The 19,476-nt window shown below is 38.8% G+C and overlaps 1 protein-coding gene across 3 annotated transcripts in view; it reads left to right on the forward strand.

Annotated features, from left to right (window-relative positions):
* ACSL4 (acyl-CoA synthetase long chain family member 4) overlaps nucleotides 1-19,476 on the forward strand; it is a 48,158-nt gene that overhangs the window by 19,876 nt on the left and 8,806 nt on the right. The window contains exons 2-10 of one of the 3 annotated variants that reach the window (XM_077826319.1): nucleotides 6,320-6,366; nucleotides 9,901-10,140; nucleotides 10,466-10,643; nucleotides 12,470-12,579; nucleotides 12,674-12,812; nucleotides 14,356-14,506; nucleotides 16,338-16,461; nucleotides 17,678-17,749; nucleotides 18,924-19,063. In XM_077826319.1, the coding sequence (XP_077682445.1) occupies nucleotides 9,913-10,140; nucleotides 10,466-10,643; nucleotides 12,470-12,579; nucleotides 12,674-12,812; nucleotides 14,356-14,506; nucleotides 16,338-16,461; nucleotides 17,678-17,749; nucleotides 18,924-19,063 (1,142 nt within the window). In that variant the 5' untranslated portion in view covers nucleotides 6,320-6,366; nucleotides 9,901-9,912. Of the gene's footprint in view, nucleotides 1-6,319; nucleotides 6,367-9,067; nucleotides 10,141-10,465; nucleotides 10,644-12,469; nucleotides 12,580-12,673; nucleotides 12,813-14,355; nucleotides 14,507-16,337; nucleotides 16,462-17,677; nucleotides 17,750-18,923; nucleotides 19,064-19,476 lie in introns of those variants that run through there. The other 2 variants (XM_077826321.1, XM_077826318.1) reach the window with 2 other exon arrangements.

Genomic DNA, 19,476 nt, shown 5'->3' on the forward strand with positions numbered 1-19,476 from the left:
CCTATGTCAACTTGAATTACGCTTCTCATGTAACTCAAATTGCGTAGCTTAAATCAACCAGCAGCTGTAGTGTAGACTCTTCCTTAGTGAAGAATGTTCCTCTATTAGAACGATCACAGATAAAGGTAGAAGACTACATATGTTTATGGAGAAGTGTAATTCATTCATGTGTTTTGTTTCTTGTGTGGCCAGGGAAGTTAATAAATCCTATGACCAATCTCTCTACGTCTGAGTGTTCAGGTTTTATCTGAATTAATGGAAGATGTACACATCTCATGTAGTTCTTATGCTTGACTTCCCAGACCACGTGGGCTGCCTATGTCCTCCTCTGCACCCTAACTGCAGAGAAGAAATGACCTAGAACTTCCCGCTGCTGAGAAAGGACAACAGTGGAAGAGGCCTTGGGAGACTTTTGGGGGACCTCGCTTCCCCTGCCCCCCACACCTCAACCCTGTTTTTTTTCTGTAAGTGTCTGAAAATGAGGCTGAGGTGTGGTTTTTTTTTGTTTTGTTTTGTTTTTTGTTTTTTTTTTTCTGTAGGGATAGGGAGGGAATGTGGATGCTCAAGCTGTGTGAAGAATTCTGACTGGCAGCCTAATCCAAGGAAAGCATGGAAAGGCTTGAAAGGGAAACAAATGAAAGGGAAACAGAAGTAATTGTACTTTGGCAAATAGCTTTTTTATTTTTGTCTATCAGTTTTTCCTTTTACATTGTAAGCTCTTAAGAGAAGGTACTGTCTTCTATAGGTGTACAATTCCTAGCCCAAATGGGGTCCCAACCCTGGTTTGCAGTCTTTAGGTGCTACTGGAATGCAAAAAATAAATAGTACCGTCATCTGTTGGGAGGAGGGTGTTTATGTTCATTTTGTCCTATTTTATATGAAAGGATGCAAATTTTTCTTGATATCCCAGTTTGAGACTTGTATGAGTAAGTAGAGCTCGAGGAGGTTAAAGAACAGATGAACAGGACGTGCATGGAAGTCTTGAACCATTATTTTAAGAACCCTGGGATCACGTGGTAGTACAGTGTATATGGGTGCTGTGTACCACTCCCTAAAACTGTTTACTTCCTTGGTATTGTTTATAGGTTTTTCTATAACAGTCATCACTGCAGTATCTGGATGCCTCACGAACATTAATGAATTTATCCTTATCACCCATTGTGTGTGTGTGTGTGTGTGTGTATGTATAATATCGATCTTCAACTCAGATACATAATAGTTGAGCTTTACCATAGGAGGCCAAATCCTGTACTAAGCCTATGGAAATGGGCTGGGCAAAAGGAGTTGAGAGGGAGATTTTTCTTTTCCAACTTCAATAGGAGTAAAGGTCCTAGTAGGTAGATCTGTTAGCAAACTGAGACCTTATTAATTGTCTTGAGTTTCTTTCCTTCCTTACCAGAAAAAATATAAATTGTGTAGTGAAGATAGAACAATATTGTCAAGGTCAGAAATAGGAGCTGTAGAAGTCACGGAGGTCCTGGAAAGTCTGGTCCTATTTGCATTTCCTGTGCCTTGTGACATAATGACCTAAAAATATGCAGAAAGCTGTCTGAGAAAGGAACAAACTTGAAAACTGGTTTCGGGATGCTTATTTTCCAGCAAGTTTTTAAGTTGCATAAATATTGGCACGGTCTGTTCTTACAGAACATTGACATCACTTGTAAACATTGAATCATTTCATTTCCCTTGATTTTTCTCTCAATGCTTTCTGGGATATAGAGGTTGAAATAAGACATAAAACTTTCCTAATGTTTTTTACGTAGGCTTGTCTCTTTGCCTTATAAGTGCTCTCTTATTCATGTGCCTAGGGACATCCGTAATAATCTTGGAAAGAAATTTGGTGAGTAGTTGGTGTACTGAACGTATTTTCCTGTCTGCTTAACCCAGTCCTTTCTTTCCAGCAATATCTTTGTTTCAATATCTTTAATTTCTTCCTCTGAATCTTTGTTTCAAAACCAAAAAGTAAAATAGACTTTCAGTTCTAGTATTTGAATAAATCCAGGGGGTCAAGATTAATATTTACTATTGATCATGGTAATAACCTATACATTCATTTGATGTGCTCTGTTATATCTTTGTAATGTGTAAAACTGGATTTTCACTAACCTTTTGAGAATATTTACCATGATCTGTAAAATGCATAGATTTGTCTAGATGATAGACAAATTCCAGAAACTTTCTTGGTTATTCATATTTGGCTTTTTTGTGGGTGGAAGGTTTCAGTATCTTCTTCTGAAAGAATTTAAACTTTGAATGCTCATTCTAAGGGAGTTTTTGCCACTGACTTCATTTGGGCCAGGATTTTACCCTAAGTGTTCATTTAAAACTCTCTTATTTACTCATTTAAGTTCATTTAAACTCTTTCACACATTCCAAATTCTAGTCTTTCTTTACAAAAGTAAATACTTCCTGCTCTTTCAGCCCACACTCCACTTCCTCACTAAAAAGATTTACTATCATGTATTTATTATTCCCATTTATTTCACTATAACTGGACATTTTTGTAAATGCAGCTTCTTTATCTGAAATGTTCATTTTTCTATTTATGCTATTTTACAACCAACGCAAACATAGGCAAGTCTTTTGAAATAACCAAGGAACTAATCCAATTCATATGCTTTTGAATGTTTCATTGTCCCTCTGTATGAGTTTTTGTACTAACAATATCTCTTGCTAGTGGCAATAACTGTTAAATTTATGCTTCCTTGCAGTTAAATTGCACAGGTTAAAATTTCTGGGCAAATACACGTAAAATAAGTTTTAAAATTATACTTTGGAATTCTAATTGCTTATGCAAACAATGAGAGTAAATATTGATGAGTAAATATTACTTCGTCTGGTCTAACTATTGAAATCTAGAGCAGTACATTTCATCCTTGGTGAATAGTTTTTGTCCCAGCTTCTAGAGCTATAACCTATGCCACCTCTTTTTCCATTCTTTAATTGTCAACTTAATTTAAGCTTTGATAATAAAACTAAGAGCAATTATTGGAAAAATTAAATCTCTTGCCTGCCATTTATTCCGTGTGTGCCATTTAAAAATTAGTCATAAATTGATGGCCTCTCTGATGTCCCAGAATTGGTGCCTTATTTTAGGCTTTCTTCGAAGGATTTAGTTGCTAGAGAATAAAGAGATGCATATCAAAAACTGTCTCTGAAGCTTTTAATTGAACATCAAAGCTAGACTATGTTGTAACTATTAGTTACTACCTACCATAGATGGTAATGCTTATGTAAGTAAGCAGTGACATCACTTGTACTATATATTTTTCCAAGCATTTGGACAAATGAACTATAAGTTCTGTAACTAACTTGTAGCTAGTAATATAAAGTGTGCTGTTGGCTTATAAGGGAGGACTTTGATGTTTGTACTGTAGCTCTCATCTAGACAGCTAGCATATTGATGAATAAGCTTTGTTTCAAAAATTGAAAAAATGAACTGACTAACATAGAGGAAAATCCAATGGGAACACTGAAAATGTAGCTATCAGAAGGCAACAGACAATAGCTATGATTATTGTTTGTTGTTTAGATTGTGTTAGTACTGAAAATATGCTAGTTTCTTTTTAAACAGAGGGTAGTACAGTTCCACTGAAAATATAGTTCCTGCCTCAAGAAACGGAAGCTCCACTATACGGTCTCCAAAATAAATAGTGTGTAGGCAAAAGGGTTTTGAAATTAACACTTAATTAGGCTTTGCAGTACAACATTTTTTTCCTAAACTGATGTAATGTAGTATATTACTAGGTTTTTTTTCCTAAGTGTTCTAGGATTACAAAATGTCGTCCTTTTCATAAGACAAGGATTTTTACCCAGAGATACAATGTGAACTTTGGAGTAATCCCTACTTGGCTTGCCTTGAGAATGTCCTTGATGGTTTCACAGATACAAGACATTTGCAGTCCCCCCCCCGTCCCCCCGTCCCCCCGAAAAAAAGACACATGGAAAAATAGACAATGAAAGCATAAGCTTAGATGTCAGCACCAGGGCTCATTTTGTAACCAAATGAAATCAATATCTAGACATTCTGCTGGTCTGAAATGACTGTTTATGATGTGTATTATGTGTAATATATGCTGTGGTATAAAGGTTTAAATGGCATGCGTTTGGGATGGTCACATTACCAATGAGTAGAAAAGTCTTAGTTATACACATCATCCCATAAGTGCCAATAAGACCTTTAAATCACAAAATATTATGGTTTTTGTACTCGTCTCATGTTTCAAGAAAAGCTATTATAGCAACTCTCAGAACATGTTGTGTGTGGCTTTTTAAAGTATTGGGACTTTTCCCATTGTCTACACTTACCAAGGGGATTGACGTGCAGCGATCGATGCTTCGGTGGTCGATTTAGCGGGTCTAGTGAAAACCCGCTAAATTGACCGCAGATCACTCTCCCATCAACTCCTTTACTCTACCGGATTGAGAAGAGATGGGGGAGTCGATAGGAGAGCGTCTCCTGTCGACATCGCGTAGTGTGGACCCTGCGGTAAGTAGGTCTAAGCTACATCAACTTGAGTTATGCTATTCACATAACTCAAATTGCGTAGCTTAGATAGGCCTTGTCTACACTACAGGAAAAGTCTTAGTTACTATAGGGAGGTCTACAGAGAAGTGCTACAACTGTGCTGCTTTAGCGCATCTGGTGACCATGCTCTATGCTCACGGGAGAGTGCTCTCCTATCAGCATAATTACTCTCCCTCTGTGAGAGATTGTCTCCCGCCAACATAGTGCCAGTGTGGACAGCGCATAGGTTGCTGTAACTTGCGTTGCTCAGCGGGTGTCTTTTTTTTTTTTTCACACCCCTGCATGATGTAAGTTAGACCAACTTATAGTGTAGACCTGCCCTATGAATCCAACTATCTAAGGGTCAGAGGGAGAAGAATTTTATAACTAATAATCTGTTAGCAAATTTAGGGCATTTTAAATCTAAAAGTAACTATCCTTGAAGACAGGTTTCAGAGTAGCAGCCGTGTTAGTCTGTATTCGCAAAAAGAAAAGGAGGACTTGTGGCACCTTAGAGACTAATGTTAAGGAAAAGTTAGCACATGTGACTCCATTTTGGTTTGGGGCCCACCATTGTCTAAAAGCAAGCACATTATGCGCCAGGAGGAGTGTCCCTTAGATACTGCATTCCTGTGAAAATCCTTCCCCTTGTCTCCAGCCTGCCTTGACTCCCGGTATCTGTTCTTTGTCTGTCCCTACCTCCCCTAACAAATTTATTTGAGCTGTAGCTCACAAAAGCTTATGCTCAAATAAATTTGTTAGTCTCTAAGGTGCCACAAGTACTCCTTATCCTTGAAGAGAGATAACAAACTTTAAAGTCATAAAGGTTATAGGTATAGAAAAGATACCACTGATGCAGAACTAAATCTTGGCCACACTTGAGGTTGTAAAAACATAATATGATTTTGGGGAGTGGAATGAGTGAGAGACACATACTACATTTGGGGCAGAAGAAGGAAATCTCTTTTACTACACTGTTATGTTAGAGGCAGGAATCCATGGGGTGGTTAGAGGCAATCCAGCCTGGCCTAGCTTCGCTCTCTCTCCTTTAAGATAAGCATATCCTGCCTATGGTTACCATCAGTGCTTAATTTGTGCCAGGGCTGAGGCACAAATAGGCTTGGCAGTTCATAGCCCTGGTAAAACTTCTTGGCTTGCTGTGTCAGTTATGAAAGTAAAAAAAAATCACTTCAGCGCTGGCACAAAATTGGTTGAGCCCTGGCACCTCTTCTGTTACAAATTAAGCACTGGTTACAATACATCCCGGGGGCTGGGGGGGACGGAACCTGCAGGAATAGAAAAGTTGTTTGTATCCTTGAACACTGGCTGATGCGTGTTCTAATGGTTCACAACTTTAACCTCAGTCATACCTGATTGATCATGTGCCAGAGGTGCACAGTCATATGGGTAATTTCAGTAGATTTCCATAGAGTTTAAGGCCAGAAGGTATCATTTCATCATTTAGTCTGACCTCCTGCATTATCACAGGGCACTAACTTTCATCCACATACCCCCTGTATTGACTAAAGCATGACTGCATATGTTCAAAGTACAAGACTAAAATGTGAGTAACTTGTATATATTGTGACTTCGATGAAAACTTACTCTGATTCATTTAAATAGAAGAGTAGTGACACCATCTTCCTTTTCAAAAGGATAGGGGAGAACATGAATTTATCCTCACTGTTTAAGTACATAAATAGCAGGTTACAGTTTTGGTTTCTACATTTAATATTTTTACTTAACTTGGTGCACAATCTTATCAGTCTCTCTCTTCTCTCCCCTGCACTCTTCTCTCCCATTTTACTGTAGAGTGAATCATCACTGAAGAAAACCCAGTCATTACTTTTAGATATCCTGTAAGTATCTTAACATTTATTTGTTAAGGCAAAAAGTTACAAGTGTTTTTCTTTATTTTGAGTTTGGACTTGTTTTTCATCAAATTCTATGGCATTTTTTGGATTTCCAGCTGATCTCGATAGAGCAACAGTGGATATAATAAGCAATGGGAAAGTGTGTTGGAAGGAGAATGAGAGGCAAATGGCAGTAATGTTAATATAGACCATCTGTGTGCATAACTTAGTTTCCGTGTATTTTACAATACAAATCCAACTACAGAAGCCCACTGTACAAGAGTAACTAGTACTTTGATATTACATCAGTGAGTGCCAGACAAAACCCTAATGCAGGTAGAATATGTGTTCATTTTAAATTAGTTAATACAGAAATCATCTTAAAATGTTTGTTTTTGGGCCATATGCTTCAGATAAGTATGAGTTATAGTAAATGTAAGGATTCTTAATAAAGTGCCTAATAGATTTAGCATTTGTTGCTATCCCCTGTAATTCTTCAGTATACTTACACAATGAAAATACCTATACAGTGTAACTTTAATCACTCCTTTCATTGTGTTGGGAGCATTGTACAAGCTGTTTAAATACCCATGTTAAAATTAAAACTATAGCAGCCTATGCTTCTTCTACAATCTTTATTCCAGTTTAGAATTGTACTTCTCTTGGTACTAATACTTAGGTATACCTATCTTCTACGTTTGCTAGTTTGTCTCCAGATCTTCTGTCATACTAAGGGACAGGTGTTGCTCAAAAAAGCAGTGTTTGCATTTGAAAATGGGGAAAGAATGTGTGTTAGATGTCAATCCATTCAATCTCAAATATTTGTCAAGGGACTTGAGTAGATTTGTAAATTCTCAGGTCCCAGTTCGGCCGCCTTTACTCAGGCTGAGTAGTACTTACTCAACAAGTAGTCATGCTGGTTTCAGTGGGACTGCTTGTGGAGTAAGGCAATGAAATTGTGCCTTTAAGTTTTGCATTAGCCTGCTGTAATCTATTCTCTGGTTCACTCGCTATATTATGTTGCATGCTTTTGTCTCTTAAAAATACTGAGAATTCCCTTCTCAGTGCTTACATTGTGTGGTGGTTAACTGCCAAGCACTGGAGCTTTAGCTTTAGTCCTAGCATTTCTGCTTATTTTTATGTACAACCTAAGCTAATTCAGAACACTCCAGCTGAAGTAACTGGAATGAAATTATCAGCACATCATTTAAGACAAATAGTATAATGTCTGCCATTCATTTGAAGAGACTGAAGTTTGGAGTGCAAAACAGATGGTTTAGGGCTTTCTTCAAAAGACTTATTTATGTAAGACCTATTTTAACCTAATGGAGCTAATGTACAGTAACTTAGGTGTAATACACACAAATGGCTGTTTAAATAGTTGTTGGTAATACAGTGAGACTTATTCTGTTATGCTATGTTTGCTGAGCAGCTACTTTGGTGCACTTTTTACAGTATCAGTATAGTGAAACGTATACTTCAGTAACTAGCTCATTATACTTCACTAAGGGGCCATCTAATAAAAGTGAAGCATAACTCTTCTCAAATTTATTGATATTTTGAGGTGAGTTTTAGGATAGGAGGTTTAGTTAAACAACTGATTTAAGTGGATAAGACAGACAGATGTCACTGTACTTAAATCTTGGTAAGAAAACATGTAATTCACTCCGGGGGGGAAAAAATCTGTATTTTGTCAGAATTCAGCTTAGTACTTATGACTCACTCAATTTATTTGCTAAATATGCAATTCTTAAAATTATTCTGTAGAATGAAACCACTACTTATCTCCTACCAGATAACATGGCATGTACCTACAAATCTCTCATGCATTTTATTCAATCAGACTATGCTTATACCTAATGGATACTATATGTGTTGCTGTGTGCTAAAGAAAATGTAATTTTCCATATTAATAATGGGTGTTGCTGGTGCTTGTTGTGCTGTTATTGGCAGTTGTCACTTTAAAAAATTGAAATTTTAGTCACTCTCCCTCACCTGAGGTGATGAATATATATAAACAAAATTCCTTGGTGTGTCTATACATTCTCCATTCTTGATGGTGCCCTGAGAGAATTCGCACATCCTCAAGTCTCCTGTTAATCAGATCTCCATCTTCCAGGTGGGGAGAGGATAGGCCTTGCCCTAAACCAGTCAGCACTGCTCCCTAATGTGTTGGAGCTGTTTTGGTAGGTGCTCCCTTTCCTTTGCTTCCCTGGGGCTGTGTGCATTGCCTCCACAGCACTTGCAACCTTCATCTGACCAGGAAACAAGGGTTAAATACTGTAGTTGAACCCATATCTCCCACATGTCAATGCAGAATACTGGTGTAGGGCCACTGAGTTGGCCCAAACTAAAGTGGGATTTTAATTTTTTTGTGTGTGTGCGTGTGTATTTTTGGTTTTTTTTAATATTTACCCATTAGTCCTCTCACAGACCTAATTTTTACAGTCCCTACTCAGGAGAGATTCCTGTAAAATCAATCAAATACTTCAGGATTTGATTCTAGTTTTATGATGGAAGGTGAGTTGGACTTTTTCTTCCAGAAGTCCTTACATTTGTGTATTAGAGTAATTGCCTTACAAATCAAGTCTGTGTAAGCTGTGCACATTCAAATAGAGCTTCTCAGGCCTGCTTTAAAGTAAAAGCAGTTACCCAGGTGATGTTAGAAGGAGAGTTATATGAATCTTGTGTATTAATTAGGTCTACAGTGTGTGGGTTTTTTATTTTATTTCGAGGAGTCTCAGTAAATATGCTGTATTTTGAACACTGAGTCAATTGATATAACTTTATTTCTGAAAGTCATAAAAAACCAGTACTACCATATTTTCCTACCCCTAGCACAAATATTTAAGAAAAAAGCTACTGGCCTTTGACCATAGTTATGCAACTTCAGGGTTGCTCAACTAGCTTAGAAACACAATATTTTGATGTATATAAGGGACACAGTGCACTTTAAAAGACCAGAATTATTTAAACAGAGACAAAGGGGCGTAGGGGGGACCTTACAAGAGTAAATATTTGTGAAGTAAAAAACAAATAAGGAAAAGATTCCTCTCAGTCTTCAAAACCAATTGCTCATGTGCCTCTCAAACCAGTTACTTCAGCCTCCTTTGTCTTGCTGCATGTTGGGGTGAAATCATAAAGGATTGAAGCTAATGGACTGATTCCTGGTGTCACTAATTTGTTAAATTTTCTTTGTTTTCTTTCCTGCTGTCTGCTTGGCTGTGATCTTCACCCACAGGTGTCTGTTGACTTCCAAAGGTTACTAATGTTTTAGATGTTACTCTAAAACTGAGCTATCTAAGCTTCACTTAGTGTTGTTTCCTTGACTGTACTGCCACTTGTTGCTGCTTCTGCTCTTACCTTCTTCAGAGAACCAAGATTCTCTGAACCCAAAGGACAAAGGAAAACTTTTTTGAACTATCCACTATGAAACTTAGACTAGATGTATGTGCCATTTTCTTGCTCCCTGTGTACTTCTTAATATCTGTGTACAGTGCCCTTGTATTTATTCCATGGTATTTTCTTACCAATGCTAAGAAGAAAAAGGCTATGGCAAAACGCTTAAAAGCGAAACCCATCTCGGACAAGCCTGGAAGTCCGTTCCGTTCTGTTACTCATCTTGAGTCACTAGCAACCATAGACATTCCTGAAGCAGACACTTTGGATAAGTTGTTTGACCATGCTGTAGCAAAGTTTGGGAAGAAGGACTGCCTTGGGACCAGAGAAATACTGAGTGAAGAGAATGAAATGCAGCCTAATGGGAAAGTATTTAAAAAGGTAATCTTTAAAGTTTTTTGAATTCTTTAAGTCTGTAATGTCAAAGCTTTGTGTCTTAACGATAAAGTATCTGTTGCAGGCCCCCTTTACACTCTTTACCATTTACATTTTATGGTGTAAAACTGGATATTTAACTGTAGCTCAAGAAAGGAAGCTATAATACATGCTGTTAATATTTTTCTTCAGCAAAAAAATTGAGATGAGTAACTTTTTAAAAGATTGTATTTGCTAGTATGTTTTCCACACCAGCTTACGGAATAGGTGCAAACATGTACACGAACAGTTTAGTGTCATTATCACAAAACTATTCTACTCTTTTTACCAGTTAATCCTAGGAAACTATAGATGGTTAAACTATGAAGACATTAACCAGAGAGTGAATAATTTTGGGAGAGGACTAGCTGCACAAGGACTAAAGCCAAAAAGTGCCATTGCCATATTCTGTGAGACCCGAGTGGAGTGGATGATTGCAGCACAGACCTGCTTCAAATACAACTTTCCTCGTGAGTGTTAAAGTTGCATTTGCATTAACTATATTTCTAGAAAAATTTCTTCAGTCAATTCAGTTCTTTATGTCTAGTACATCTGCATGTTTCTGGGATAGCATTTGTTTAAAAAAATTCTGGAAGAAAGTGAAAAGTCCTAATTTGTGTTCAGCTTTCTAATAAACTATATGTTATACATTGCTGATTTGTGGGATTGTTGCTAGCAGCTGTAGTCAGACTAATTTGTTCTGCTTATTATACAGTAGAATTTTTTTTTTTAGAATTCAGAACTGACTTTCACTTTTTGGAGGGCAGGAAAGAGCAATTAATATGGACCCTTTGATTTGTTTATCAAATCTGTGTGGCTAACTAATTTTGCTCATAACTGAAACATGCAGCAATGCTATTTCTTTGATTGCTTCTGCCACTTGACATGTTGGGGGAGACTGGATTTTGGGTGGAATGGAGAAATGTTATGGTAGCCGAAATATGCAAAGCAGCTTCTGAGGAGTCTTGTGAACTGTTTAAACCCTCCACCTTACTTTAATCAATGTACAAGACACAGTACTTTTGAAAGAAAAATAGCAGTCTTGAGTATATTAATACACCAAAAGCTTCATTGTGAAGCAGTTAGGGCTGTTACCCCCCCACACACACACACACGCGCGCTCTCTCTTTCGCTCGTTATTGCTTCTATCCAACACAGACCATGCACCACAATTTGAATTCTGCCCCCCTTTCATTTTTCTGCATTCACTGAAACACCTCCCCTCCCCAACTCTATTTGTTGTGAATGTTTGGTGCAACGATTGGTTGTGTAGGGAAAGGGAGATTTGGCAAAGAAGGTTTGCTGGAGGACTATTAAAGGGGATGATGGAATGCTGGCACCCATAGGGAAATATAACTAAGATTGTAGTGCAGGGGTCCCCAACGCGGTGCTCGCAGGCACAATGGCGCCCGCCGGGGCAGTTGTGTGCACCTGCAGGACACCGCACCACTGAAATGCCACAGCCGAGCGTGGCTGCCGGAGAACCACCCGCTGAAATGCCGCTGAGAAGCGTTGCCGTTTTTTGGTGGCAACGCTTCTTTCCACGGCCGCATTTCGGCGGCGGACTGTCTGGCGCCCGCCACAGTCTTCTGGGAATAGGAATGTGCTAATCCCACAGAAAGGTTGCGGACCACTCTTGTATTGTGTAGTCTGTGGATTACAGTAGCTGTAGTAATAGTAAAGTGTGCGCGTGTGGTGGCGGATACTGTTAAGTGGCTTAACTTTTTTCCATTTTCTTGCTTTTTGTGGTTTTGTCAGGTAGATGTATGTGTAGTAATCCTAACTACTTCATAACAAGATTTTTGAGTATTAATTCCCTATTTTAATGCTTTATTGGAGGTGATGCCTTACACTGAACACCTCTTCTCTTGGAGAATTAATTAGTAAATGTGAAACCCAGTCTACCTCTTCTCTGGTATGAAGCTTTAAGAATGGTTTATAGAAGCAGAAAAATAGAGATCCTCAGGACTCAGCTCTCCCAAAGTTTTTTTTCCTCCCTCTGTGTGAAACTGGAAAGAACACAGATTTGTTTTCAGTCGTTTATCATGCGATATTATGACTGAAATTACATTTTCCTCTTTCCATACAACTATTATCGTTACCATAAACTCCTTGCTTCATAAAATTCCATCATGGAAAAACTAAAAGCTGCTTTTATTCCTCAGTGGAAAAGGATTGCAGTTGAAACGTATTCCTCCCCTGTCTCCCCCTCCTCCACGCTGACTAAATTCTATACATAGAAAAGCTTTTGGCTTGTATCATTCTGCTGTTAAACTTATTTTTATTTATAAAACAGTTGTTACTTTATATGCCACTCTTGGTGAAGAGGCAGTAACCTATGGTCTGAATGAATCTGGAGCATCATATCTAATCACTAGTGTAGAACTTCTAGAGAGTAAACTTAAGGTAAGTTGGGAACAACTATTTTGTCAACTGTATTTCACCCGTAATCTTACAATATACGGTACTGTAAGTACTAAATTTCCTCTTTGTTCAACAGACTGCATTGTCAGAGATCCCCAGTCTCAAACATATCATTTATGTGGATAAGAAGACTATCAATAAATCTGAATACCCTGAAGGACTAGAAATTCATAGTATGCAGACAGTAGAAGAACTAGGAGCCAAACCAGAAAATTGTAAGTGAACCAAATCAGGATTACCCAAGCAGTCCAGTAAGTGATTGAACCTGATTTGGAGGGATATGTATGGGAGGAGAAATGTCCATTTAACCTAAAAAGGAACTGGCGTTTACTGTAGAAAAATTACCAGTCCAACTCAATTTTTTAAATAAGTAGGAAACTAGAAGCAAAATATTTTTGAGTCTTTTATCTTAATGTTCCGTTGTCCCAAGTGGATTTTGTTTCAGCTTAAACTAAGTTTAATTTTAGAATGTGACTGGCATGGTTTGGCTGAGCTCACTTTCTAAAATAAGGGAAGGTCATACAGAATTAAGGTCGGGCTTGGTTATTTGTTTTTGGTTTGTTTTAATGAACGTTTTAAAAACTCCATCACTTTTTTTTTTCTTCTTTCCTGATGTCAGGGATGAACATTTGTTTTTAGAAAAGTCTTTCTGACCAATTTTGTAGCTAGAAAACCCCCCAAAGCCAGGGGGATAAGCACTGGACTCCCTCCTCCAGTCACTGTGAACTACAATTGGCTGGCTGGAGAAAGAAACCAGCTTCATTAAGGAGGAAGCGAGCAATCATGAGGATTTGCTTCCTGACACCCAGGTCTACAGTCCCTGCCAGGCAGCTCCTTTGTGTTACTGGAAAAGAGAAGATGTGAGCAGTTAAAGGAGTTGGTTGGCAGGAACCGGAGGCTTATGCAAGAAAGTACGCATTCAGTAGAGCTGCTTACTTTGTGGTAGGTTGCTGATTTCTTGAATTTGTTGCCAGCACCAAAGGGCTAGAGGTAGGTTTGGGTCTTTTTGTGAACTCCCCTAAATGTCCTCCCACTCCTACCTTTGCTCCCCTTTTCTGCTGCAAAGTCATCAGCCTGAGGGTTACGGGTTTTCACAGTAACCAGGACAAAAGAGAATAAATGTCAAGGCAACAAACTGGGTTAAAACAAGTTTAGTTTATTTTCATAAATTTATTAGCTCAATATATACTGGCTTCTGGGTCTGTAAAACTCACCTTCCACCAAGTATGAGATTTTTCAAGGCATCCTGACTTTGATTTAAAAACAAACTATATGTTTTAGCATCTACAGCCCTGGCTTTAGAGCTGTTACTAATAGAAAACTTGATATGAGTTTGTCCCTCATCACTCCAAAGTATGAGCCTCTTCTGCACTTCTCCCAGGCATTATTTTAAAGGGTTTGACTAGAACTTCATTAGGTTTGTCCAGTGAAACTTTGCAATGACATTACACTTCCAGCCAAATCTATCTCCAACTTACCCTATTGCCTTGATTGAATCTGCTGGTGCTTGTTGTCCCTAATGGGATCTGCCACTTTTTTTTTTTTTTTTTTTCTGGACTGTTTACCGTAGAGCATCACTAACTTTGTTTGTTTTGTCAGTGTCTTATGAAGACCAGTTAACTTAGTTTAGTCTTTCTGGAGCTTCGATTTCATCTCTTAGTTTGTCCAAGAAGTAATCATGTCCTGCTAAAGTCCATGTGAATGACTTTTTTCTCTCTCTCTCTCTCTCTTCCCCCACCCCTCTTGTACCTTTTGTAGTAGACATCCCTCCAAGCAAACCTGTTCCCACAGACCTGGCTTTAATAATGTATACTAGTGGGTCTACTGGGAGACCTAAAGGAGTGATAATGATTCATAAGAACTTGATAGCTGGAATGACAGGCCAGTGTGAGAGAATACCTGAATTAGGGTAAGAAATGCTCAGTTGCCCCGTGTATGTATAAAATACCATTTTGTTTTATTCAACTGGAATAAATTTTCCTGGATTCCAGAAAGCCTCTCACTTGTATAATTCTGAGATTCCTGGTGACTGTTTCGTTTAAAAATACGAACTTCAGCAAATCCTGTTTTTTATCCACCAATCTTACATACATCATATGTGAACTGATATTTCTGTAATCGCTTTGAATTTATCATGCTCTTGGACACAACCGTAAGTGTCTCTCTCCAGCTCTTTAGTCCTGTTATGATTTTTCTACAACTAAATGAGATTTAAAAAGATAGACAGTATGGCTTCTTTAGTTACGTCTCCTCCTGAGATGTACTTTCAAGATATCCATCATAACTGATCATTATGGGGAGAGTCTGACCATATATTTTCGCACAGGGTATCTGTCTGTAGATTATTATTGGTTCCCTGTCCTTATCAGCCTGAGTCCTGAGAAAGTGGAAGGCAGAGGCTGGTGGTTTCCAAGCAGAAATTTTTAAGCAGCTAAGATAACTTCAAGGAAAGGCCTGCCTATTCCAGAGGTCTGATGAGACCAGGCCCATATAGATCCTTCTACATGTGCTGTACGTAATCTGCTTAAATACCTTGCTTACTTCAAGCTGGTTTAAAAGACCACTTTCATTTGGCAGCTAATTTGGTATTTCGTTTTTTAATTATTTTTATTAAGCTTATATAATATTGAGATAAAATAGGCAATAAAATGAACCGAGAAATATATTAAGTTTTGGCTATTCAGTAACAAAGTAATGGCAAACTTTCATGAGGGTTCTTCAGTGTGTTGAAGGATAACTTGGTATCCCTGCACCCCTTTCTCAGCAAGTTCATGAGGGGCATGACACCTTTGAAATGACCCATATACAAGAAACCCCCTTCATTGTGGGATATTTATGTGGTTCTGCGCTGAAAGATCTCTTTTGGACCATTTGATAACTCTCAACTCAAGGTCACAGAACGAATGAGCTTCAGGCTCTAGTGGATCCTGATCCACCTTCTACTAAAATATTTTAAAATGAGGAGCTGCCATGAATTTTTTTTGGGGGGGGGGGTAGGAGAGGAGGGATTTGAAGGTGGAAGGGCTTTGATTATCCAGCTTCAAATAGAAGCTAGTTTCAGCCTTAACTCCGTAACTGGGATTAGAGACCTCCCACTTGGAAAAGAAAAGGCAGTTGGAGCACTAAGGACCTCCTGTGTTCCACTGCAAGAAGAATCCCTCTGCTAGAATCAGTGGGTGAAATCCTGACCTTGTTGAAGTTAGTGACAAAATTCCCATCAACTGCAATGGGACTTTCAAATGTTGAGCTTAGAGAATTCCCAGTGTGGTTGCATACAGGCAGTGGCGAGCTGGAGCCACTTCGCACCAGTTCATGTGAACCGGTTGTTAAATTTTGAAGCTGGTTTAGAACCGGTTGTTAAAGAATACAAGGAACCACAGTGTGCTGTGAGGCAACTAGAAAGCTTTTGAATGTTATAACAAGAAAACACTTAAGCACATGGTTAACTTTAGGCAATTTTTACTCACACGGTGGGTCTTCGGTGGCACTTCGGCGGTGGGTCCTTCAGTGCCGCTGAAGACCCGGAGCGAGTGAAGGAACCGGTTCTTCAGCTTTTGGCAGCTCATCACTGCATACAGGAGAATAGACTCCAGTACTGATCTGTTTATGATGTAGATTTTTGGAAAACTAGTAATTCTGTCTTTCTGTTCTTGATAATACAATACTCTATTGCACTAGATGAAGTATTTTCAGCCCACTCTTGGATCCCTACGTTAATTATATAATCCTTGCTTTGCTAGACCCAAGGACACTTACGTTGGCTACTTACCTCTGGCTCATGTATTAGAACTGACAGCAGAAATATCCTGCGTTACCTATGGCTGCAGGATTGGATACTCCTCTCCACTCACTCTATCGGACCAGGTGAGGGGAAACTTTCAGCACAGTGTTTAAGCAAAATCTTGGTGGTTGTACTTTTTTTTATTTTTCTTGATCAGTTACTTATCTTATTGCAAAAATATGATATACAATGCAGTTAATGTCAAAAGCGGTAGTACCTTCTGAAAACGTAACCACAAACAAAAAGCTAAGCTCCTGGTGAAACTGTACAATAGATCTCAAAACATGCATTTCTATCTACATTTTGAGTTTTCATCATCTTTAGGTAAAGTCAGAATTACCCATAAATTAAAAGAAAAACCAAATGACTGCACATAAGTGGTGGTTGTTTTTTTTGTTTTTTTTGTTTTAGTTTCTGCCTCAGTAGATACAGTATTATCCATTGTCACAACAGGATATCAACAGGTATCAAAAGACTAACTGCACTTGATTTTTGCTATAGCTGACTATGAGTGTTAAATGTTCTCCTTTTAGTTCTATGATTTAAAAAAAAGATTTAACCATTGGGTAATATACACAAAAGAAAATTAGTTTTTGTAAAAGCTCTGCTGAGCCTGCCCTACCTGGCCAATAATTGCTTTGTAAATCACTAGTTTGCCACTTTAGTCAGCTTTTGGTTCTCTTGCTTGCCTAATAGTTGTCAATGAGGTGAAACCCATAACAGAAAATCCTCCATTAGCTGACTGAAGGGGCAGAGGCACTTGTTGGAAATGCGTAAATGATCAATAAAAGGCTGCAATGTGTATCTGCAGCCTCCAAATGTAAATAACTGAAAACATCATAAACATACTGAAGAATGTAATAAAGTAGAAGAGAAAATGAACACAAGTTTGTTATGCAAACTAGCCAGCAGATGCACAGCTTGGAAGCACTGAGGCACAAGGAAACAAATCACATGTCGGATGGATTTGTGGGGATCATCATAACTTGGTTCCTATTGAAAATCACCCCTTGAAGTCAGACCATACAACAGAAAATGCTAGAAGGATAACTAAAGAAAGCAAAAACGATGCACACAATGTAGTTTGGTCTAGCAGGCTTTGATTTCAGCCGATATTTGGCATGAGATGAGGCTGACAATACACCTTTCTGCTCCACCCCACTGAGAAAATAGTCATCTGGGGAGGGAGGGGGAGAACTTAGAAACTGCACACTAGGTTATCTCCTGTTTCTTTCTTATTCTCCCCTAACCAGTCACCAGTTTCTCAGTTTAACGTTTTCACATTTGTCTTTATTTCAGTCAAGTAAAATTAAGAAGGGAAGCAAAGGAGACTGTACTGTACTGAAGCCCACACTGATGGCGGCTGTGCCTGTAAGTATGAGAAGGTAGAGGACATGATTAAGGCTACATTTTAGTCACGGGTATTTGTAGTAAAAGTCATGGACAGGTCGCTGGCAGTAAACAAAAATTCACAGCCCATAACCTGTCCATGACTTGTACTATATACCCTTAACTAAAACTTGGGCCGGGGGGGCTGCGGGTGCTCCGAGGCGGGAGGGTGGGCGGCAGAGCATGGCCTGGGACCCCACTGGTGCTGGACGGGAGTTGGAGAGGCTGGAGGGGAACCGCAGCCAATGGGGGCTGCGGGGGTGGTGACTGCAAGCACAGGCAGTGTGTAGACCCCTTGGCCCCTCCACCTAAAATGAAGAGCTGCAGGGACATGCCAGCCCCTTCCGGGGGAATCCCTCTTTTTCCCCCCTGAGGTAAACGCCACCCCGCAACACAACCCCCTGACCCAGCCCTGAGCCCCCCTCCCACACCTAAACTGCTGCTGCTGTTCAGGCAGCCCCTGAGCCAGCTGCACCAGCCCCTGCAAAAGTCACGGAGGTTATGGAAAGTCACAGAATCCATGACCTCCATGACAGACACGCAACCTTAGGCATGATTAGCAAGGACATTCTTATTTTTCCATATATTCACTCCAGCAACATCCCTAGATGGCTAACAACATTGATGTGAAGTGTTTAAAAAAGTCTAAGGTTTAAGATGCAGCTTGTAGAAGTGCGTCAGTGTGTTAACTAGTGGAATAATTCTAAATGGTCTCCGAGGTAATTTGGTTACTTACCTAGGACTGACTATAGAAATTCAAGGCCAGATTGCCAAACTATAAAATGTTTTACTATGTGAGGCTTTTTCTTCCTCCTAGGCAATCAACTTCATAACTTGAAAGGGGTTTATGAGGCAGGATGGATGAGGAAAGGAAAAAATGTGACTTTGTCCTCCAGTTCTGTTACCCATTTCCACACATTATTCTACCACCTTGAATAGTCCCTAGCTGGAATAGAATATAAATTCATTAAATAGATGACATATTAAGGGAAAATGTTAAGTATTACACAACAATTTGGCAGAGACTGCATAGCTAAAGTGAAATCATCCATTTAAACTGAATAGTACTTTTCTTGTTTTGTTTTTTAGTTGGATTTGATGCATGTTTTCAATCAGAAGTAGTAATTCTTTGTCCTCTTTTCAATCTTTGCTGTAGGAAATAATGGACCGAATTTATAAGAATGTCATGAGTAAAGTCCAAGAGATGAACTATATTCAGAGAACTCTGTTCAAGATAGGCTATGACTATAAACTGGAACAGATCAAAAGGGGGTATGATGCACCTCTGTGTAATATGTAAGTACAGTTAAAGGTTCAAATATCTTTCAATGTATATAATTTATCAGAAATTAAGAGGTGATTTGAGCACAGTCTATAAGCAATTCTCCTTGTGTAAGTAATCCAGTACTAGAGGACTCCAGGCTAACAGAAAGGCATAACAAGATCCACTGACTAAGTCTAATTCAGAGAAGTTCAAACTGAAAATAAGATGAAAGTCTAACAGTAAGGCCATTAATCATTGAAACACATTACCAAGGGATGTAAATTTTCCATTTCTTGGATTTTTTTAAAAACCAGACCGGATGTCTTTCTAAAAAATGCTTTATTTCAGCCACAAGATAATGGGCTAGACGCAGGAGTTACTATGTAAAATTCTATGGCTTGGGTAACACTTGACAGACTACATACATCATCATGATGGTCCCTTT

The sequence above is a fragment of the Eretmochelys imbricata genome, chromosome 9, assembly GCF_965152235.1.
Source record: "Eretmochelys imbricata isolate rEreImb1 chromosome 9, rEreImb1.hap1, whole genome shotgun sequence".
In the NCBI taxonomy this organism is placed as follows: domain Eukaryota; kingdom Metazoa; phylum Chordata; order Testudines; family Cheloniidae; genus Eretmochelys; species Eretmochelys imbricata.